A 23,803-nucleotide genomic window follows, 5' to 3' on the forward strand; every position below is an offset into this window, starting at 1 on the left:
CTGGGCTGATTTCGCCTTCCTTAGGATCATTGAGACCCCACGAGGTGAGATCTTGCATGGAGCCCCAGTCCGAGGGAGATTGACAGTCATGTTTAGCTTCTTCCATTTTGTAATGATTGCTCCAACAGTGGACCTTTTTTCACCAAACTGCTTGCCAATTTCCCCGTAGCCCTTTTCAGCCTTGTGGAGGTGTACAATTTTGTCTCTAGTGTCTTTGGACAGCTCTTTGGTCTTGGTCATGTTAGTAGTTGGATTCTTACTGATTGTATGGGGTGGACAGGTGTCTTTATGCAGCTAACGACCTCAAACAGGTGCATCTAATTTAGGATAATAAATGTAGTGGAGGTGGACATTTTAAAGGCAGACTAACAGGTCTTCGAGGGTCAGAATTCTAGCTGATAGACAGGTGTTCAAATACTTATTTGCAGCTGTATCATACAAATAAATAGTTTAAAAATCATATATTGTGATTTGATTTCTGGATTTTTTTTTTTTTAGATTATGTCTCTCACAGTGGACATGCACCTACGATGACAATTTCAGACCCCTCCATGATTTCTAAGTGGGAGAACTTGCAAAATAGCAGGGTGTTCATATTTTCCTCACTGTATATTATAACCAGATCTGTACCTTTCCAATGCAATTGGGTCATAATTGGGCCTTGATCTCAATCAGAATTTTCTAATCAAAAGTAAATCATCTTGAACCATCAAGCTTCTACTTCACTGGAACCTCATGTTAAGATTTCTGATGCGTTAGACCCGTCTGTTTTTATTGTCAATTTTTATTTAAATAATGTTGCCACATTGTCAGTTTTCTAATCAGAGGTTATTAATAAAATAATGTGAAAGTCTATAAAAGTCTTTTAAGCATAGTTCTTGTTTCTGTAGCTAGTTCATAGCTATACGATATGCACAGGATTTGCTGCAGCAAAAGATCTGCAACAGAAGCCGTAGCGGATCATGTTTAGAGCCTCTGAACATTGCCTTGACTTTTTTATTTATCAGCTTCATATAGGTTCTCAGGTCAGTCCATTGAAATTCTTTGCTCGATCCGTATCTGGACCTCGACCATATCTAGTCATTTGATATTCTAGCATATTGTGCCCTCGATTTAAACCGAATGAAAAAAAAACAATCATACCTTCAAGATTTTTTAAAGGCAGTTTGATGTAAAGGCTGTTATATAAAACAGAATTGAACTGTCTGAAACACAACCAACACTAACAGGCAGGCTGGAGACTGTGAAGCCGATCAGAACTTCTTAGAGGGAAAATGGGGTACACTCATCATTCTCAGCTGGAGTTAATTCATCAACTTTCATAAAGGCCATTTAAAGAAAAAAAAAAAAGACTTTCTAACCACAACATCTGCTCACCAATAACAAGCTCAGTAAAGTGCAGGTCGATTTTGCCATCCAATCTGGTGTATAAAGTACAGAGAAAAAAACGAAGCACTTTTACCTCAGCCGCTTTCCAAATATGAGCCATTTCTTTATGCAGTTGAAGCTTCAGCTCTTTCTAACAACACCGCTGACAGGGTTGTATAAACTCAACCCAACAAACATCTTTCATCCTGCGTTTTTCGCCTTTTCATCGCCTTTCTCCTGTTTCTCATGCAGCCGAGAGAAATGCCATTTGAACTCCGGAATGACTTGCAATAGTAAGCAATGTACAAACCTGCAGTATTGCTTTGCTGGGTTTCTTCACAAGTATCTGAAGAAGTTCCAGTACTGAAGATACTCAATCTTGGTGGTAAAGACATTATGAAATACCTTTTTTTAATGGTGTTCAATGAATTTGCAGACTCTGAAGGATTTAGCGGATGATTTACATCTTGGAAGATGCCACTTACACCAGGATAAGAATGTATCTTCATAGGACAAAAAGTAATCAGAATAAGTTTGTATTAATACCCAGCGACCCTTCACTCGAATACAGACATATTCTTTTTCCTCATGAAATTCACTTGCCAATTCTTTGAGAACTTGCGTCTCTCTCTGCCCTGTCACCACCACCATCCAACAAAAACAAGCCTGTCATATACTTCGAAACCTCAGGCCAAGTTACACCATTTACCAAGGGATTTTATTGCATTTTATTAACTGGATAATAAAATAAAATAACAAAACCATGTGGAAAAAAAAGAGTATTTTAATACAGCAGACCTGACAACCCTGAAAAAGAATAGCTTTATTGTAAGCATGCAGCTAGTGCTGAGTTCCACAGGAGAACAAAACAACCATGTTTTTCAAACCTTTTACTAATTTTCATTCATGTTAGCATTATTTGTACAATGTAAAAAAAGAAAAATAAATGAATTTAGACCTTGGGCATAGTATAACCCATAAATAATGTGAAATGAGGGAAGAGGATTTCAGTTATGAATCTCAGTGATATAAGGGAGATTAAAACACCAACAAATGATATATTCAAGTAATGTTTGGGTGTATTTTGAAGTAAGTTCCAATGCAAAATGACATTCGTTTGCGGTACATCGTATTCAAAGCATCTGGGTCTGCCTGGTGTCCGAGTTACCTCATGGAGATGTTAAAAACACTCAAAACTCTATCTCTGATTAAAACTGTTTGCTGTTGTAATGGTTGTCATGAGCTGGGGCAAAACTGTGACCATTCAAATATATTTAGAAATCTAGAAAATCCAGAAAACTGGGTTTTTACACAAATGAGATTTACTTAGAATTCAATCCGAAATCAATAGAAATTAATCAAACAGTAAGACTGCTTAGTGTTAGTTAGTAACAAGGTGGTATCAAAAAATTTCGAGATTAATGGTGCTATTCTGACCACGTGTGTTACCACATCTGTGATTTCATCATGGGCAGCAAGTTAGAACAAAGAGCAAACGTGAAAATCTACGTGAGACTGAGCAAATCACAGAGGCTTTTGACATGACGTACGTTTGACATACGGAGATGCTGCAACGAGTCGTTTGAGGTGTTTTGAGGGGCGCTTCAGTAGCGGAAGAACATGACTGGAAGACGACTAGAGCTCAGGAAGACCTTCAACAAGCTCAACCCCTGAAAATGTCAAAACCAATCGGAAACTTGTGCACGATGATCATCGGAGAACAATCCACATGATCTCACTTTCTCCGCCAGATTCGGCTATTGCGAATTTTGCCCTCTTCATCAAAGTCCAGTTCACCGTATTGACACCATTGCGGAGATCCAGAAGGTGCTTGACACACGTCGAAATGAAGGCTTCTAGGACATATTCCAGAAGTGGCAAGAACTCTGGGGGTGCTATATTGTTGTGCAAGGGGACTATATTAAAGGTGATGGTGTATAAACACAGATAAATAAATTACTTTCTTGTAAACAGAGCTTGTCTCGAAACTCTTTGATACCACCTCCTATGTGCACAGTGTCCCTTGGTGATATACTTCCTTTACCTTTTTTAATGTATATTATCATCATGTGCATATTCAGACCCTGACTAATTGTGTGTCTATAAATATTTGTGTTTATTTTCTTCTCCTTATAGATGAGTGTAAGGATACGACACATTACTGCGCCGTTGTAAAACGCCTCAGGTTGTGTCCGATTGAACTGTACACGCAGAGATGCTGCAAGTCCTGCTCAGAAGACTCGGGCACTATCTAGTGCTCGCTGATGGAACATGACAAGCTTTAACAGCACACTGGCTCCTGAACACTGTTCTTTTTTTCCAATCCAAGCACATGTGGAACAAATCTGAAGTGGAAGAACTCCAGGACTTAAATGAGGAGAGAGTGCCATTTTTTGGGACATGGCCGAGTTTAAGTGGATGCTCGATGGAATTTGGACTAAGGGGCCTCTATCTGGGCTGAAGGAAGTTCTGGGTGTGTATTAGCAATTCACCACTGTCAAAGAAAAACAAGACAAATTTAGCTCTTTCCTCTCATCATTATATAAAGTTCATTAACGGCACCGTTTGTGGAATAATTTATAAATAAAAAAATGTGTTTTGCTCTATATTTAATCATCGGGATGCCAAGCAGAGAATATCGGACCATTCACATGTGTGAAGGGAAGCTAAAATAGGTACAGCTGAAGTGTACATAAGGGATGCTTACAGTAGATGAAAATCGAAATGTATTTTAAGTGTAACACTTTATTTGACCTAAATATTGACTTCATAACACATATATAAGCAGTGGATGGCATGATTGATAGAATGCCTGAGAACAAGAGAACAACAACTTTTGGCATTATTGGTAAAAATATGCAGTCACCAAAAAATACATTTAAAAGAATAAGTAATGCATTTTTATGCAATAAAAAATTAATAAATGTAAGCCCTATCATAATAGTAGTTGCACACAAACACTAGGCAGCCTCCATTTCACTATTAACTTCTCTTAAAAGTAGAATAACTGCCACCCTTTCAAAGGAGGCGGTCTGTATACATTTAATTCCATAAAACACAATAGACTTTGCTCGTACAGGCATGGAAAATATTCCATTACCATCCAAAGTGCATTATTCTTTTCTTTTTAAGGCTTATAGATCCTCCATATATACTGCGTTTTACCACAGCAATTTTCCTCAAGATTCTAGAGAGACAGGGACTGTTGATTTAGGCTGCCCGAACTGCACATCCTACATCGAACTGCGAATAAGTGTGAATAAGTGTTTAGTCTTAAAGCTCAGTGGGTCATAAGTTTTAGAAATTTGCTTTGCATTTAAAAACCCATGCAATGAAGTGCAAATACACTGTATAGACAAATATTTGTGAACACAATTTGTGAGATTTGTATGCATTTCTTTGAGCATCTAATTCCACATTTAGTCCCTATTTGCTCTTATAATAATCTCCACTCCCCTGGGAAGATGTTCCACTAGGTTTTGGAGTGTGCTTATGGAGATTTGTGCCTATTCAGCAACATAGGTGTTAGTAGGCAGGCACTGATGTAGGGTGGGGAGATCCAGGGTGCAGTCAATTCATTCCAAAGGTATTCAATAGGGTTGAGATCAGAGCTCTATAGCAGGCCACTCAAGATCTTCCACTCCAACCCCGTAAACCTTAGGGCTCAATTTGTGCACAGGGGCATTGCCATGCTGGGACTGGTCTGAATCTCCTAGTTCTGATGAAGGTAAATATTCAATTCTACTGTATCTAAAGACATCCTATACAGTTATGTGCCTCTAAATTTGTGGTACCAGTTTGGCGAGAAACCACATGTGTCTGGAAAAGGCAGGTGTACCAATATTTTTAGCCAAATTGTGTATATAGTGGTACTGAAAGCCTTTATAATCAGTTTTCAAATAGTAAGATTCTGAAGCTTTTAGCCAGAAAAGTGTACAAAAGTTGAAAACACTGTTGCCCATAGTAAACATCTAAAACTGAGACCATATAACCACAGTCTCTTATTTTTCACACAATCAGGCATATATGCAACATTACCGGTTTATAACTAGTCATGACTGTTTCTAAAACACTATTTTTTGCTTATTCATGTGTTATGAAGACATTATGTAGATCACTTTAATGTATGAAGGACTGAAATGTCACAAGAGCACACTTGAGTCTCCAGTTGCTATGTCTTTCTTTACGTGTGTGTGTGTGTGTGTGTTCGTGTTCAACCAAATGTGCTGCATTGTAAATGAATTCCTGTACAGACTGTGTTTTTTTAAGTGCAATATTGTACATTGAGTGTAGAGATTCGGGACTTATTTTCTTACCTGCTAGTGTAGTTTACATCATAATCCGTATTTAAGACTACAGAAAAACCTTATCATTTATTCCCATGGATAATTCATAAGTCGGCTACCGTGTCCTTCTGTACTTAAAAGCATGCAACGGTTTGAAACGTTTGAATAGATACAAAAACCATGTACAGATATACAGCAGTATTTGGCTACTGACGTGTGTCGTGTTTGGGATGGTGAGAGTTTTGAAAGGGGACTGTCTGGAAATCCTTAACACCTTTCTGTGTTATAGCATACAATAACAATAAAAACATTTTTGAGAAAGAGCATCATTTCATTTATTATTATATTTATTCTTCATTTGGCACAAATAACATTTCTTCAGATTTAGATGATTAGCATTAGTACAATGCCACAAGAAAGGCAGACAAATGAAGCTGAAATATATCAGTTGGTAAAATATTATATTTGTACATACACTATATAGGACACCAGAGCACTTGTATGTGATGTGTGGAATGTGGAGATTCAAACCTGGAGGCCTGGGGTGCAGTCAGCATTCCAATTCATCCCAATCTTCAGTACGGTTGAGATCTTCCACTACAATCCCTGTAAACCAGGGGTGTATATACTTGTCCACAAAGGGCCAGTGTGGGTGCAGGTTTTCATTCCAACCAATCAAGTGCCACACATGATAGTCATTGAAAGTGAAAATCATGCGATTTAAACAGGTAGAATTTGGTGTGGACTTGCTTGGGTTAATGAAAACCTGCACCCACACTGGTGTGAAGAAGATTAAACATCCCTTCTGTACATCAGATCTTCATGGAGCTGGCTTTGTGCACATTGTCATGTTTGGGTCTCCTAGTTCAAGTGAAGGGAAAATGTATTGCTACCACATAAAAAGATGCCAGAAAATTGTGTTACTTTGTAATTACAGTTTCAGAAAGTCAAATGTCCCAATACTTTTATACATATAGTATTTAATTTTTGCACTTAACTAAAAAGTAAAGGTTGCTCACAGCTTTTAGTTCAGGATTGTGCACACTGCATATCTAAATCATGATACTCCTCCAGCATCACGTTGTTTTGCTGTCTTGAGGCCCAGGCAGATGTAAATAAATTATTTATTAACAATCCTGATCAGCGGGCAAACTTGTGGTCCAAAACAGATGGGGAGAATTCAATGTTGAGCAAAAAGACAAAAAAGAAAAAAAAAAAATGGACAAATATTTTGTGCAATAACAAAAACCTAGCAATAAAAGTCCAATAAGCAGGTAAGTGAGATTGAAATTTGGGTTTTGGGGTGGATTGATTGTGTGATAAATTATTATCTACAGTATGAATATGAGCAAACCGAAGTTCCAAAGTCAAACTACAGTAGTACCATGTACAAGGTGTGGTTTTGAAGGTTAATTGTACAACCCTATATCTAAAAAACTTGGCATGCTGTACAAAATGTAAATAAGAAAAAAATGCAATGATTTGCAATCCTCATAAATCCATATTCTATTCACAAAAAAAATAAAAAATCAAACATGACGTTTTTAAACAGAATATATACGATTAAAAAATAAGGACGTTTTGAATTTGATGGCTGCAATACATCTTCCATAGGCACTAATGCACTACAATACCACCAGAGATGCAGCTTTTTAAATGAGCACTGATAAGTCAGATGGTCCCTCTCCTCTTTAGTCCTGAAGATTTTGTGGTACGTATGTTTGCACACTGTTGTACTGGAAATGATTGGAGTCTCCATTTTAATAGATGCCAATGTTAACTCTATTCATAACTCGACATTGGAAACCAAACACTGCTTTTATCCTACATTTTATCCTAATTTTAAAATACATACCAGGAGGGGTTTTATACTGTAGACTAAATATAAAGAACATTGTAATTTTCATATAAAGTGATTTATCAACAGAATGGCATATTGAATATGTTAGTTTTAAACACAGATTTTCATTTTTCATGCCAACATTGTAGGTCTGAAATGTTTGTCATACTTCTCTGGGTTTAAACACACTTTGTTCTTCTCATGCCACATTAAAACTAAGACTTGCATTGTGGATAATGACTGTATGCTGATTTATGTTTTTATATATGAGATTTTCTTTTGTTGAAACTCTTAACACATCACAAACACTGCTTTAGAAGCCTGCATTTCTGGCACTTGTGGACTTCTGCTCCTGGGAGCTCAGTTCACGGAACAACCTGGATAAACAGACAGATAGTTAATGTTATAAATATAATCAGATAAATAAATGTAAATGAAACAATGAAAAACAAACAGCTTTTTTGTATTATGCATAAGGTTTGCAACAAGGGATAATACCTAAGAAAAGAAGCTACATATAAGTAACACTGGAAAATTATAGGAAAGGAAATTCAAGAAGGTGTCAAGCTGCCTAATTATTTTTATTTTTTCTCTCAAAAGTGTCAAAGTGTTGTCTTTGTCATACACTACTGTGAATTGCCAATGGTTACTATTTTAAATGTACTAATGGAAGACACATCTTGCGTTACTCTTAACTGTTCAGTGGTTAAAGTAAAAACACAAAATAATAATACTACATTACAGCAATAATAATTTATAGCACTTTGGATACTTAAATACATTTGATGTTTCACTTGAGTAAAAGTGCAGAAGTATTTGCCTTCAAATTTACTTAAGTATCCAAAGTGCTATTATTTTTGTCACTAGGCATTTGCTTAATTAACTCTTTAATTAACTAGCTTATGTGAAAAACACTCTTTACACAGCAATCTATTAATAGAATGATGTTAATGACTAAAACACTAATTATTATATATTACCATTTTTATGAGCTGCCCCCAAAAATCGTCTAAATAAGGCCACGCGTGTTGTGGAAAGTTCGGGTCATGAGTTCCTTCCATTATTTATTTCTCTCTAAATGTTCTGCATGTTACATGTAGAGCTGCTGCTATCGTTTATTTTAGTAATCGAGTATTTTAACGATTATTAAATCGATTCATTGGTTCATCGATTCGGATAAGATGTACTTTTCTTTATTAAAGAGTGATACTAAATGAGAGAAAGACGGGTCTCTTAAAATGAAGTTTTTTCTTTTTAGAAAAATTTACATTTTAATTGCTTAAATAAAGAACATCGGTGAAAACTAAACCCATTTAGTGCATTTAATTGGCACATTATATTAAAATACAAATACAGTTGCGTTTAAAAATACCCTCCGCAGTGGCCACGTAAAGAAAGTAATGGGAATCTATTCGTTTAATAAAACTGAGCATTATTCTCCCTCCCTCATGTATTTATTTATCGAATCCCGCACCGTATCGCGATGTGGTTTTCGTGTCTCCGCTGCTTGAAATTTTCCACGCACCAAATCCGTGTGTTTATCGGCAACTTTAAAAAAACGGCTCCACTACCTGCTCTACACGCCCACTGCCCAGAGACCTTATAAACATGCTGTTTATAAATAAACATATACAAATCTATTTCAGTTTACTTTAAAAACCGTAACCGCACTGTACAGTGTTTTCTTTAGGTTTTAGTTTAAAATTATGGCAAACTTTGGATACATTCTTGCGTTTTTTGGCCTGAATCATCTCCTCGCCCCTCGCTGTTTTCTCCCCGTTCCTCCCTTTTTCGTTCTGCAGCATCTTCTGTGTCACCTGTCCAGAGCTCCAAAGTTTAGGTGGTGGTGAGTCAGCAATAATTGTCCATGGGAAACACAGTGCGCTGTGTTTAGTTAAATGGACAAATGATGCATTTTGCCTAAAGCAATTTGCCATGATTTGCTATCACTTGTGCTATAGCAGCTATAAACACGCCCCCATTCTCTAACCAGCATCTCTTGTCCTCTCTTTCTTTAAGTTAAAAACAAACAAACAAAAACAAAAAAACCTCTCTAATATTGGAGACTCCTAACATATACAGTATACTTATGGACGACAGTATTGGGACACCTGACCCGACCTAATCAGTCTGTTACTACAGAACTGGAGGCACACAATTGTTTTTCCATTCACTTGAAATAGGAAACCCAAACCTGTTTCAGCATGACAGCGCCTCTGCGCACAAAGCCAGCTTCATACAGAAGCTCTGACCTCAACCCCACTAAACACCCTTGGGATGAACTGGAACGCTAATGCACCCCAGGCCTCATCACCCTACATCAGTATCTGACTTTACTAACAGCCCTGTGGCTGAATAATCACAAATATCCACAAACACACTGGAAATTTACTAGGGAATCTTCTTAAAAGAATGGAGGTTATTATAACAGCAAATGGAGAATACATGTGGAATGGAATGTTCAAAACACACATATGAATCTTATAGTCAGATGTCCACAAACTTTTGTCTATATAGCGAATGCCGACTGTCACATTACAGAAAGAAAATATATTTTTTTCCAGAATGTATTATTTTGCCTATGTAGAGTGTCCACATGAGTTATTATATTTGAAATAGCGCATTAATATAAATCATTCGTATTACAATTACCACTACTGTGAGAACATGGTGATAATTAGTCAACACCTTCTGAGCAATTGGATTTGAAAATGTGTGTCATGGTATAATGTAAATGTAATCAGGGTTTTTGCAGGTTTCACACCGACTTTTTAAAACCTTTAGGAATGAAATGTAAGACCTATATCACAACATCAAAAACACACACAAACTTCTTGTTAGCTGCTTCTAGTTTTTCTTTCGGCTGCTCCCATTAGGGGTCGCCACAGCGGATAATCCGTCTCCACACCCCCCTGTCCTCTACATCTGCCTCTTTTACACCAACCACCTGCATGTCTTCCCTCACCACATCCATAAACCTCCTCCTTGGTCTTCCTCTTTTCCTCCTTCCTGGTGGCTCCATCCTCAGCATTCTCCTACCAATATAACTCATGTCCCTCCTCTGCACATGTCCAAACCATCCCAATCTCACCTCCCTCAACTTGTCACCAAAACGTCCTACATGCGCTGTCCCTCTAATAAACTCATTTCTAATCCTGTCCATCGTCGTCACTCCCAACGAAAACCTCAACATTTTCAGCTCTGCTGCCTCCAGCTCCACCTCCTGTCTTTTACTCAATGCCACTGTCTCTAAACCATACAACATCGCAGGTCTCACCTACTGACCTTAAACGAGCACTAAATACATTTTTTTTAAGCCAGGTATCTATAAACTTGCACTTCCCCAAAGCTGAAAATAAAATCTGTTTAATGTTTGTGGTGAAATCCATGAGAGATTTGAGCCAATAACAGAAAGCCGATTGGCTGTTGCATGTTGGACTTACTTGTAGGTGCAATACAGCGAATTATATTTTTAGTAGTAAAAGAAAGATAGCAAACTATACCACCACGAAAACGAACAGAAACCTTCTAAAGTAATGCGGAAGCATTTCAATGAGCATTAGAGGTAGCGTTACATGGATATTGGAAAATTAAGATTTAAAATGATTTAGGACCTAAAACAGCGAATGTAAGGCCTAAAATTGGTTTTAAATATAATTTTCTTTTTTTTACTTTTTTAAAATTCCGTTAAAACCCTGCATAGTAATAATATGATGATAATAATAATAATAATAATAATAATAATAATAATAATAATAATAATAATAATAATAATAAAAGAAAATTAACCTGTGACCTCTGTCGTCAACCTTCTCGAAGACAAACCCTGGCATTGGATCCATGCTCGCTGGACACATGCTGATCTTTTTAGGTGTGAACTGGGTGCGGTATGTGGTTTCTTCATCCATTGGTACTTTGCTGCACTGTGGTGCAGGGAGCGGCTTGCAGCTGACAGTAGGCTGCAGTTGGTGCTGGATGTAGTGCGATTTAAATGTGCTCACATCCTCCATCTTCCCACTGGGTAACTGGATTGCCGAGGGTTGGCGGATCGTTTCTTGACGCTCGCCTTTCCAGGCTTTAAAATCTTCCTTCGTAGTAGTGGTGCCTTCAAAAGGATGAGAAGAACAAACTGGCCTGTAGGGCGGCCTGGCGGGAATGAATGGCTGGATTTGGTGTTTTAGGAAGTTTGTGCCGGTTGTAGTCCTGAGATCCATTCGCTCCGTAGGACTCTTGTACTCTGGTGTTTTGTGCACCTGTATGGGAGTCACGGGCCACGGCAGAAAGCGATCTCGGAACTCAGTGCTACTCTGGAATGGTGTATCCTGAGATATTGCCACATGCTCTGGTTTGCAGCTCTTTGGCATTTGGCCTGGCAGTCCTTGGTAGTCGTGCCGGTGTGATGTGAAGTTTTGGAAAGGCTGGTCACTGGGTTTGAACTCATGAGGAGCCTTGACGAAATGCACATTCAGTGGGTGAGGGATGTAATGCAGCTGATTACTGGTCACTCCTTCAAAAGGAACATCAGACAACTTAGGGATATTGGAAGGCTTGAAGCTCTCACATGGAACAAGACCTAGTGGGATAAACTCGTCATGGTATGTTGTGGTATTTTGGTACTTCGCAGTTGGGATAGGGAAGGACATTTTAGGTGTGTGGGGCTCCTGCCTGGTAATCGCCCACTGACGAAAATGGTCTGCAAAAAAAAAAAAAAAAGAAAATTATAGTTTTGCTGATTGTTGGTCATTGGTGTGATTACAAATAAAAGAGCTAAATGCTGGTACTGTATTAATAATTGTTCTATCACCCATTACCAAATAAAAATACATGCACTATTTTTGAAATACCTATTTATCATTATCTGTTATATTTTCTAATATCTTCTCTTATTTTCTTCCATATATTAAATTCTGAGCGATCAATTAGGTTGTATTCTGTATATATCATTTGCATGTTTAATGATTTTGTAACCTGTTTCATGTAACTGTTATCACACTCATTTTTAATATTCCAAATATCTGTTTCAGTGTTTGGGTTTTGTGGGCATTACTATTCTTTCTTTTTTTTTTTTTTTTTTTTTTATTCCATATAAAACCTACTACTATGACCCCCAAAACACACAGAAAAAACCTCATGTATTTATTTAAAACGTGAGTTTATTTACTTATTTTTTTATATCTGAGTAAAGAAAGGACGTCGTCAATAAATGTGTTGCGTTGACGATTGAAAATGTTGCCTGTTTTATATTTATTTTTTTATTTATTTACATTTTGAATAAAAATGGTCACAGAAATGCATGCCGCATTAATAAAATCAGTGCCATTACCATGTTATCAACGCATTAATTTCAACAGCCCTGTTTTTAATAAATATATATATATATATATATATATATATATATATATATATATATATATATATATATATATATATATATTCTGTTTTTTGATCTGCATATTTGATTTGGCACGTTTTACGCTGGATGCCCTTCCTAGACCAGCACTAAGAGTGCACTGGCTTGTGCAACCCTAATGGCTGTATATATATATATATATATATATATATATATATATATATATATATATATATATATATATATATATATATATATACAGGCCATTCAGAGTTTGAACCAGGAAACACCCAGGATCTAGAACTGGTCCACTCTCTCCATCGTCACACTTTTTCTCTGCACATATTTTTCTTTTCGCACTACGACACTTTAATCTCTGGACTGTCACTTTAACTTTGGACTTGCACAGCACAGTGCACTTTATACTTTATACCACATCATACCGCACACGGACACTTTACGTACAATGGACAACAAGGACAATCACATCAACAACCTTAAATTTTTACTGTTTACTGTCATAAGCATTTTTTTTCTCAGATCTATCTGTTCTTCATTCTACTTCTCCTCCTCCGTATCTATTCGTTACTAATAAAAGTTCCCATTTAACACTTATTAGCACTACTAATACTCCTGTATTACCTTTATAAGTTGGTAGTGTGTCCGCCTTCACATCAGTACCTCGTTTCCTCTCCTTTGGGCGAAATGGTAAAACAGGCTGAAGCTGATATGGACCAAACTCCTGCTTATATGTGCTGCCAAAGTCAATCACTCCTGGGCTAGGTTGGTATTTTGGCCTTTTTATTTCAGGTCGTGGGCTCACTTCATATGGAATGAAATGGGACCTGGTGCATGGCATGAAGAAACGAAATGGGGACAGGAACAGTGATGCAAACAAAGGAATTTCAAATAGATTTAAATCTGATATTGAGAAATTGATTAAATGTACAGTGCTTTGCAAAAGTCTGATTCAACCTATGATTTTATATACAGTTTGTTGTACTAATTCTTTTGTTTGCTGGCTGTAGAGATTTTGTTGATAGTAGACAAGAAACAGGTAAAGTCAAATAAAGGCTGAATGCTTGATAATAAAGAATTATTCTGATTATTAATTAAACTTCATTATTTTTAAAGACATGACTAGTACTGCACTAGTACTGCACATGTCTCATTTATTTATATGTATTTATAAATAATTTAAAAAAATGTTTTGTTTACCTAAATGTGGTGGTTCCCTCCATCGGTCCATAGTTACACTTTATTTCCGGTTTGGGCTTAAGAATCTTGGGTGGATGACAGTTTTTGTAGGTTGGGTATTTTTCATTATACTCACTCACTGCCCAGCCCTGGTTGCCCTTGGTGAAGAGTGCCGTGGGCAGATGTTTGCAACGGTGGCGTCTACAGACAGATCAAGAAAAATTGAAAAAATGCTTTATATTCTTTAAATTCAACACTGTTTTTGTATTTACAGTAGTTCGAATCACTTCTGATCAATTCGCATCAATTCAGATCGTTCTATAAAGGCACTGTCGAAGTCTGGATTCTGATTGGTCAGGAAGTTGCTCTAACGTTCATAAGCAAACCACAGATTTATATGACTTGTATAATGTGTGGGGGATGTTTCATATAAACATAGACTTATAATAGGTGCTCAATTTGTTCATTCTGTTGAAATCTTTTTGGTCAGGGAGTGTTGGTTCTACTGGTTGAACTACAGATTTATATGACTTGTAAGGTGGATGTTCTATAATAATGAAGATAGAATAAATGCTCAATATGTTATAATGGAATATGTATAAATGTTGATATAGTACAGTTTTTCGGTCGAGAGATTTTTTACATAACAAATCTGGCATATATAAATTTTTTTATACATACAGTAAAGAGGCCAAAAGCTTGGAAACACCTAGAATTTATAAACATGCATATGAACGATAGGATCAGACATGTGTCTCTCAAAAAACACAAAATACTGGGTGTTTCTTAACTTGGTAAGTTTTATAAGAGGCATTGGAAAGTATTTCAGCTTTATTCAATCCACTTACACCAAAAGGTTGATTGCTTCATAGTTTGAACCATAAACATTTCCCTGATGCTGACCGATTAGACAGTTTATAGCGTTTGACAGATAACGCCAGTCTCTGGTCTAATCTACATTATTTATAAGCTAACTAATAAATATCTGCATTATTTATAAAAGTTACAGAAAAGCAAAACTCTGATCTCAAACACTTATTAGGCAGTATAGGCAGAGAAACAGAGTCAGTTCTTACCCACATTCGCAGATTTCACACAAACATAGCCGTTTCATGACTGTTCATGAGTCGTTAAAACAAAATCGACTTAAAATCGGATCAGGTTTGTATCCGATTGACGTGCCGCGCGCCCTGGCAACCTCTTATACGCTGCACGCGTTGCCATGGCAACGGCTCTCCAAGACAATCAAGCCGCTTGACGACCAACAGTCAACGTCAAACTTTTATTACGCTGCTCAAGTAGTTCCCAAAGGCGAGTGTCTGTGTGTGTGTGTGTGTGTAAATATACAGTGCGGTGAAAAAGTGTTTGCCCCCTTCCTGATTTCTTATTTTTTTGCATGTTTGTCACACTGTAATGTTTGAGATCATCATACTAATTTAAATATTAGTAAAACACAAGTGAACACAACATGCAGTTGTTAGATGAAGGTTTTTCTTATTGAGGGAAAACAAAATCCAAAACTACAAGGCCCTGTGTGAAAGTGTTTACCCCCCACCCCCACTGTTAAAACTGTGGTTTATCAAACCTGAGTTCAATTTTACAATCAAGAAATCTCTTAAATAGGACCTGCCTGATAAAGTGATGTAGACCAAAAGATCCTCAAAAGCTAGACATCATGCTGAGATCCAAAGAAACTCAGAATCAAATGAGAGAAAGTAATTGAGATCTATCAGTCTGGAAAAGGTTATAAAGCCATTTCTAAAGATTTGGGACTCCAGTGAACCACAGTGAGAGCCATTATTCACAAATGGCAAAAACATGGATCAGTGGAGAACCTTCCCAGGAGTGACCGGCTGACCAAAATTACCCCGAGAGCACAGCGACAACTCATCCAAGATGCCACAAAAGACCCCACAACAACATTCAAAGAACTTTAGGCCTCACTTGCCTCAGTTAAGGTCAGTGTTCATGACTCCACCATAAGAAAGAGACTGGGCAAAAATGGTCTGCATGGCAGAATTCCAAGACGAAAACCGCTGCTGAGCAAAACGAACATAAAGGTTCGTCTCAGTTTTGCAAGAAAACATCTTGATGATCCCCAAGACTTGTGGGAAAATACTCTGTGGACTGAGGAGGCAAAAGTTGAACTTTTTGGAAGGTGTGTGTCTCATTACGTCTGGAGTAAAAGTAACACTGCATTTCAGAAAAAGAACATCATACCAAGAGTAAAATATGGTGGCGGTAGTGTGATGGTCTGGGGCTGTTTTGCTGCTTCAGGACCTGGAAGACTTTTTGTGATAACTGGAACCATGAATTCTGCTGTTTTACCAAAAAATCCTGAAGGAGAATGTCCGGCTACCTGTTTGTGACCTCAAGTTGAAGCAAACTTGGATTCTGCAGCAGGACGATGATCCAAAACACACCAGCAAGTCCACCTCTGATTGGCTGAAGAAAAACAAAATGAAGACTTTGGAGTGGCCTAGTCAAAGTCCTGACCTGAATCCTATTGAGATGCTGTGGCATGAAGACGGTTCCTGCTCGAAAACCCTCCAATGTGGCTAAATTACAACAATTCTGCAGAGATAAGTGACCAAAATTCCTCCACAGCGCAGTAACAGACTCATTGCAAGTTATGCAATTATGTAAGGGTGGACCAACCAGTTATTAGGTTTAGGGGCAAACACTTTTCACACAGGGCCATGTAGTTTTGGATTTAGTTTTCCCTCAATAATAAAAACCTTCATTTAAAAACTGCATGTAGTGTTCACTTGTGTTATCTTTTACTAATATTTAAATTAGTTTGATGATCTGAAACATTAAAATGTGACAAACATGCAAACAAATACGGAACAAAATTATGTTATATTGTTATTGCCCTCAAAAATCAAAGACTTTTTCTATGTACACAAAAGGGCTATTTCTCTCAAATATTGTCTACAAATGTGTTAGTAAACACTTATCCTTTGCTGAGAGAATCCATCCACCTCACAGGTGTGGAAGATCAAGATGCTGATTATGCATGATTATTACAGGTGTGCTTTAGGCTGGCCACAATAAAAGGTCACACATTTCTTTGACCATTAAAAAAAATATTTATGCATAAATAAATTACATTTCACCGCAATGCACATTTATTTACGACGTCCTTACTTTACTCGGACATAATAAAAAAGAAACTTTCAAGTCTCAAATCAAGCACAAAAATCCGCCATAATGCACTCATCCGGCATTTAAAACCGTCCGTGTGTAAACATAGTTTAGGTGTCCTGATAATTTACATAATTACTTTTAAATAATTACTTATAATTATTTTACTTTTAATTATTTTTAAACATTTAAAAGAATATTTTGTCTTGATGACTTATGTTTTCACTAATAACAAACATTTGCATAAAGCATTCATATACGTCCATGCCCATGTTGATTAGAGTATTCAAAAGTTGAAAATAATAAATTTAAGGTACATTTAGAAAATATATTAATATGCGATTACGTCATATATACGATATATGTTGTCCGAATGGTTTTAAAACAATAAATGCTTAAAACTACACATCCCATGATCCTTTAGGCTAGACAAAATACCCGGATAACAATACGCCTTCTGCTTAATATTTTCCGAAGATTAATCCCAATGCTAAAAGTCCTTAACTTTTTGGTTTTGGTTTAAAAACTTTGTATTTATATATATATATATATATATATATATATATATATATATATATATATATATATATATATATATATATAATTATAATTTATTACTCGGCAATCTTATTGGCAGGTGTGTTTTGACATCTCGCTGACGTCACCATCTCACTACTCGACTTCCGGGAAAAGAGCAAACAGCGTGAGTAGATATTGTCCTGTGTGTTTTGCTGCTTTATTGAACCTTCTGATCTCCACAGCTTTCACTAGAGTTGTGTATATATATATATATATATATATATATATATATATATATATATATATATATATATATATATGTGTGTGTGTGTGTGTTGCACTGGCCCTTGCTGTGCGTCTGAAAGTTAATGAACTGGAAAAGCTAGATACTCCAGAAAACCCGAGATCACACTTAGCTAGTTAGATACAAGGCTAAGTTTCCAGTTTGCCAGTGTAAAAAGCTGCACATGTCCACTGGATATGAGATGAACACGTGAATGGTTATCACGTGGATGTGTGGATCTCGTGCTGTCTTCCGGTCTGGGTTTTGTTGGTTGTTATAGTAACACGTGTAGGGCTTTTGCTGCCATATTCGTAGAAAAATAAATGATTCTTGAGTGATTTTCTTGCTGTTTTTTTTTTCTTACAGATTTATAAATATGTATGAAGATAATCTGTCTGATGCGCTATTTAAAAAACCGACTTTGTAAATAAAATCAGGTTTATTGACCTAACGGTGCTGTATTTTGAATTGCATTCCCCCTTGTACTTATTATTCAGTGTCTTCAGTTTCTTTATGCACTCTAAAATCCTCTATATGTATAGAAAATGGACAAAATTACATTTTGGTCGGATTTATTCCAATCTTTATCGCTGAGCTTCATTCAATTTCACTGTTCTGCACTTATTGTCCAATCAAATTGTCTGTAAAGCGCGCATGTCCCGCCCCCTTTTCAAACATGGCGCTCTCTCATAGAACGTTAACATCATCCAGGATGGTTCATTTTAGGGGGCTTTTAATTGTTTTTAGACGTACATCCAAATTCTTTCTTCGCCTATCCCGGCATGTTAGGATGCTGGGGTCAGAGCACAGCTACGAGTGCTACAGAGCCCCTGGAGTGCACAGGGTTCAGGGCCTTGCTCAAGGGCCCAACAGGGGCAGCTGGACGGTGATAGGGTTTGAACTCCCGAGCTTCGGATCTGAGCCTTAAACTTCGAGCTACCGCTTGTGAAGATGTGCCTGCTATTGACCTTTCCAACCTTCCCCTCTGTGTCGAGAACATGATTGGAGTTTATGAGGATGTATTTTGATCAGGAATAACATGACATTATAACATTGAGTGGTGAAGTAAATAACACTGATTATCTCTTCATCATGGCACCTGTTAGTGGGTGGAATTTATTATGCAGCAAGTGAACATTTTGTCCTCAAAGTTAGAAGCAGGAAAAATTTTGAGCGAGTTTGACAGATTTTGATGGCGAGACGACTGGGTCAGAACATATCCAAAACTGCAGCTCTGGTGGGATGTTCCTGGTCTGCAGTGGTCAGTATCTATCAGAAGTGCTTCAAGGAAGGAACAGTGGTGAACCGGCGACAGGGTCATGGACGGCCGAGGCTCACTGATGCACGCGGAGAGTGAAGGCTGGTCCGTGTGGTCCGATCCAACAGACGAGCTCCTGTAGCTCGAACTTCTGAAAAAGTTGCTGCTGTTAATACTTAAATGGTCAGAACTGTTTTGGATGCAAAAGAAGGACCAACACAATGTTAGGCAGGTGTATAAATGTTATGCCTGTTCAGTGTATCTGCACCTATTCCAACTGACAAAAGCAGTGAGAAACCCGACACAATTTAGCACCAACCCTGCTTCCTATTATTCAGCCCTGCTAAGCCAATAAGTCTGGGTAGATTTAATTGTTATAAGAAAGTAAATTTGCATTGAAAGTTGACCGACGAGGCATTTCTTTTGAGCAGAGTTTAAATAGAAAAGGATTATTCATTTGTTGTTACTCTTGTAGCTCTAAAAAGAGTGGGACAAATCTACTTGATCACATTCTGTACATTAATCTTTTCTTCTTCTCTTTTTTTGTTTTCTAGAATATCAACAAAATGGGGTACACAATTTTAGAAAAAATCATTGCGCTACAGAAGAAGACATCTAACATTAGGAATATCTGTATTTTGGCTCATGTGGATCACGGTAAGTTACACTCGAGTTTGGAGGTGTATAGTGTTTGGCTTACTTCGGAGTAAACCATTGGTTTCCAGTAGTTCAAATGACCTCACAACAAATTAACTTGTTTAAAGAACTTGCACAGGATTGACAGTATTATATTAGTTATTAACTAACTTACCGTAATTTCCGGACTATTAAACGCACCCAAATATAAGCCTGAATTTTACAAAGATTTTTATTTTGAACATAAATAAGCCGCAGGTGTCACACTAAAACGAATGAACTTTACACAGGCTACACAGGAAAGACAGTGCCTGTTACACGGCTTGTATCTGAACAGTAGTCATTGTTCACTGTCTTCCTCCTTCCTTTCACAACAATTTCTCTCGGGAGTTTATCTTTTGGCATCGTCGTGCGTTTAAAAATCACCATCGGTGAAGCTTTTCTCCCGATGCCGTGCAGCTCAGAACACAGGTGAAGTGTGTTTTTATATGCCCGGTCGTTTTCAGCGTGACGAATGATTCTCATTTCCTGTTGACAGTCCGAGTGAGCGGCAGGTCAGACGTCAGAGGAACCTCATCCATATTTATGATGTGGTGCAGGACGATTCAGTGGGAGCGCTTATGATTTTAATATAAAAAATTTCATTGGTTCACCTGAAACCGGGAAAAATCCATAAATTAGCCGCTTCGTTGTTTAAGCCACGGGGTTCAAAGCGTGGGAAAAAAGTAGCGGCTTATAGTCCGTAAAATACGGTACATTAATTAGTTAAGTTTTTTTTTTTTCATTGTGTTTTGCTGTCTTTTGGATAGATAGATGGATGGATGGATGGATGGATCTCTCTATCTCTCTATCTATCTATCTATCTGTCTGTCTGTCTGTCTGGAACATCCCAGTTCACAACTAGTTCTGTACAAACTGGATGAGTATCTCATTCGTTTGTTTTGAAATTATAATTTTTTACTTATCGCTTATAAAGCCATACACAATATTATATGCAGAAAAATGCGTATTACATTACTGTTTTCCGTACCACAAAATGAATGAAAAATCCAGAAAGAATGAAAATAAAATGAAAAAATAAAAGTGTGGCTTTAAAAAAAAAAAAAAAAAAAAAAAATATATATATATATATATATATATATATATATATATATATATATATATATATATATATATATATATATATATATATATATTCTTTTCTACTAAAGTGCAACTTGCAAGCTGTGCATTCGAATGCACCTGAAATGCAAGCAATAGGAAAACTGGGAATGTTGTACAAAAAAGGCAGGTTGAGGTAGTGAGGATTGTGGTGAGTGTGAGTCCAGTTAGGAGCAGGGATCAGAGTGCAGGGTCAGCCATGATACAGCCCCCCCTGGAGCACTGACGATTAGAGGGCCGTGCTTATGGGCCCCAATAGTGGCAGTTACTGGGTGGTGGTACTGGGGCTTTAACCCCCAACTTACCAATCAGTAACCCAGAGCCTTAACCACTGAGCTGCCACTCCCCTTTGAATAAAAAGTGGTTAATACGTAAGAACTGGTTACCAATAACTCTCGAATAACTCTCCAATTAAACTGTTTGCAGGGAAAACAACACTGGCAGATTGTTTGGTCGCAAGCAATGGCATCATTTCCACGCGCTTGGCAGGGAAGGTACGTATATATACCCTTCAGCTTCTTCGTTGATCGTGTCGTCTTGCGTTTTGAGACGTAATACCTTTTGCATTGTATTCATAGCTTCGCTACCTGGACAGCAGGGAGGACGAACAGATTCGAGGGATCACTATGAAGTCCAGTGCCATTTCATTACACTATATGACAGGTATATTTGTGCAGGTTTCCTGTTCACAGTCACACACACGCATGACTCTGTGAAACGTGTTCACTGTTGTCTACTTTTCGTCGCATTTCCCACGGTGTCGTCCCAGGAGAGAGAGAATACCTCATAAATCTGATCGACTCTCCCGGTCACGTGGACTTCTCATCCGAGGTTTCTACGGCTGTACGGCTGTGTGATGGCGCCATCGTCATTGTGGATGCAGTAGAAGGAGTTTGTCCTCAGGTATTTTGGTGGATTTCATTCCTAAACCACCGCCTTCCCCAACACTCCATTTTTACTAACTCCAAGTGCCTCCACGTTTTACATTGGCAAGGTGTAATTAGCAATCCAAGGATAATTGTTAAAGATTCTCAAAGTATGGGGTGCGCCCCTCTAGTGTGGAATAAAAACATGACAGGTGGGGCACAATGAACGGCGGGATTTATAGACTTCTTGTGTGTCCTTCATTAATTTTCATTTATGATTTTAATGAAGTTCATTCACTCAAAGCAAAACCAATATCAGTTAAACAGGACAGGTGGGGCTTGAAAATCCACCCCCTCTAAACTGGGGAATGGCAGAAAAAGGTTTGAGAACCACTGTTTCAGACAGTAAGTTTCAGTATTTCACAGAGCATTTTATTCAGTACCTGAATGATTTATTAAGTAAAAAAAAAAAAAAAAACATGCTGTTGTAGGAGCTTTGAAGTTGAATACTTTCCTATAAATAGCACTTACATGAACGTTTTATTCTTCTTGTACCACATCCGTTTACAGTAATTGAAGAATACGATCCATCGCTTGTTTTATAGAAACTTAAAACGACTATTGCACGCCTGTTACGTTTTTGTTTGTTGTTTTGACGCCAGTTTTAGCTCTGACCACTGACACTAGAGACTCCTTCCATGAAATGCTGAATAAACTTCGAGCAATTTGTGATACTTATCCTAATGATCCTGCAGTATTGTATTATAACCTACATTTTTATCACGTCAGCGAGGTAATCAGCTCCCATTGTTTGCATATCGTCAATGCAGATTTAGACTTCTGTCTGCTTTGTCCGTTTTCTCAAGAACAATAGTTAGCCTTCACTTTTTACTGAGCCTTACTGTTCTTACTGATTTCTCATTTCTTTTTATTCTCTCTGCCCACTGTTTTCTTTTCTTGTATTTACATGCTATAGACGCAAGCGGTGTTGCGGCAGGCGTGGCTGGAGAACATTCGCCCAGTGCTCGTTATCAACAAGATCGACCGGCTAATCGTGGAGCTCAAGCTTAGTCCTCAAGAGTCCTACACGCACCTCCAGAAAATTCTCGAACAAGTAGGGCTGTGCAATGTGGTGTACTGTGTGGTGCTTATATGTCTGTCTGTGATACTGTGATACAGTAATACGATCCTAAATGTGAAACCCTTGACCTCAGACACACCTAGATTGTTGCGGATCAGAACCGTAGCATGGCATATATCATTCAGACATTGGTTCATGTTTAAAGTGTAAGTGTCCTGTTCAGTGCCTGACAAAAGTCTTTTATGGTTGTTGAGACACCTGCATGTTCCTTTTGTTTCAACCAACTCAGTAAAAGGCAAAAACACACAAGAATTCAACAGTAAATGCCTGGAAGAAGGTTTTGTGGAGAGATAAATCCAAATGTTTAGCTCTAACAGGAGAACTTGTGTAAGACAGAGAAAAAGGAGAGATTTTAGCAGACTACCTCACCCTCTCTGTCACACCTAGAGGTGGAAGCTTAATGGTTTAGGGTTGATTTGGAGCAGGGTGGAGACTGAAAGGTGAACGGAAAGCCAACATGGCTACCATTCCATATTTCAACACCATGCAATTCCATATAGACAGTGGCTCATTCGAACCAACAAGATGAAACGTATGCCAAATCGTATGCCCAAGCTCTTATCTTAAGCTTGAGGTGTCTGCCTGTAGCGTCTGCTCGCTGTAGGTGCCTCAGTTGGGGTGAGGGGTATCTTTGATAATGCCCCATGCCCTTCGCAGACAGTGTTCGTTGTAAATGTCCTCCAATGTGGGGAGCTGAGTGCTGTAGTTTACTTGAATTTCATTCTTAATGGTCTTAAAAAAATCTTAAATT

General features: G+C 37.7%; 3 protein-coding genes across 3 annotated transcripts in view; 2 read left to right on the plus strand and 1 right to left on the minus strand.

Annotated features, from left to right (window-relative positions):
- Positions 1-5,978, plus strand: part of adamtsl3 (ADAMTS-like 3) — a 200,041-nt gene extending 194,063 nt beyond the window's left edge. Inside the window, exon 31 of the mRNA XM_046857561.1 lies at positions 3,505-5,978. Coding sequence (XP_046713517.1) covers positions 3,505-3,623 — 119 coding nt within the window. The 3' untranslated portion in view covers positions 3,624-5,978. The remainder of the gene's footprint in view (positions 1-3,504) is intronic.
- A 1,779-nt stretch (positions 5,979-7,757) lies between these two features.
- On the minus strand, positions 7,758-15,262 carry saxo2 (stabilizer of axonemal microtubules 2). Its single transcript, XM_046857563.1, has 5 exons — positions 15,118-15,262; positions 14,063-14,242; positions 13,487-13,689; positions 11,284-12,187; positions 7,758-7,871 (listed from the first exon to the last, which is right to left on the minus strand). The coding sequence occupies exons 1-5, from the start codon at positions 15,153-15,155 to the stop codon at positions 7,808-7,810; spliced, it is 1,389 nt and encodes a 462-aa protein (XP_046713519.1). The 5' UTR covers positions 15,156-15,262; the 3' UTR covers positions 7,758-7,807.
- Positions 15,263-19,802: 4,540 nt separating this feature from the next.
- Positions 19,803-23,803, plus strand: part of efl1 (elongation factor like GTPase 1) — a 147,285-nt gene continuing 143,284 nt past the window's right edge. The window contains exons 1-5 of the mRNA XM_046857568.1: positions 19,803-19,905; positions 21,472-21,539; positions 21,624-21,708; positions 21,815-21,948; positions 22,888-23,025. Of these exons, the coding sequence (XP_046713524.1) occupies positions 19,815-19,905; positions 21,472-21,539; positions 21,624-21,708; positions 21,815-21,948; positions 22,888-23,025 (516 nt within the window). The 5' untranslated portion in view covers positions 19,803-19,814. The remainder of the gene's footprint in view (positions 19,906-21,471; positions 21,540-21,623; positions 21,709-21,814; positions 21,949-22,887; positions 23,026-23,803) is intronic.

This window comes from Silurus meridionalis, chromosome 9 (genome assembly GCF_014805685.1).
Source record: "Silurus meridionalis isolate SWU-2019-XX chromosome 9, ASM1480568v1, whole genome shotgun sequence".
NCBI classification, from domain to species: Eukaryota; Metazoa; Chordata; class Actinopteri; order Siluriformes; family Siluridae; genus Silurus; species Silurus meridionalis.

Coding starts and splice junctions, on each gene's coding strand:
- saxo2 (XM_046857563.1), bottom strand. CDS start 15,155: ATGAAACGGCTATGTTTGTGTGAAATCTGCGAATGTGG. Junction 14,243..15,117: donor TGTGAAATCTGCGAATGTGG/GTAAGAACTGAC, acceptor ATCTGTCTGTAG/ACGCCACCGTTGCAAACATC. Junction 13,690..14,062: donor GAGGGAACCACCACATTTAG/GTAAACAAAACA, acceptor GCCATGCACCAG/GTCCCATTTCATTCCATATG.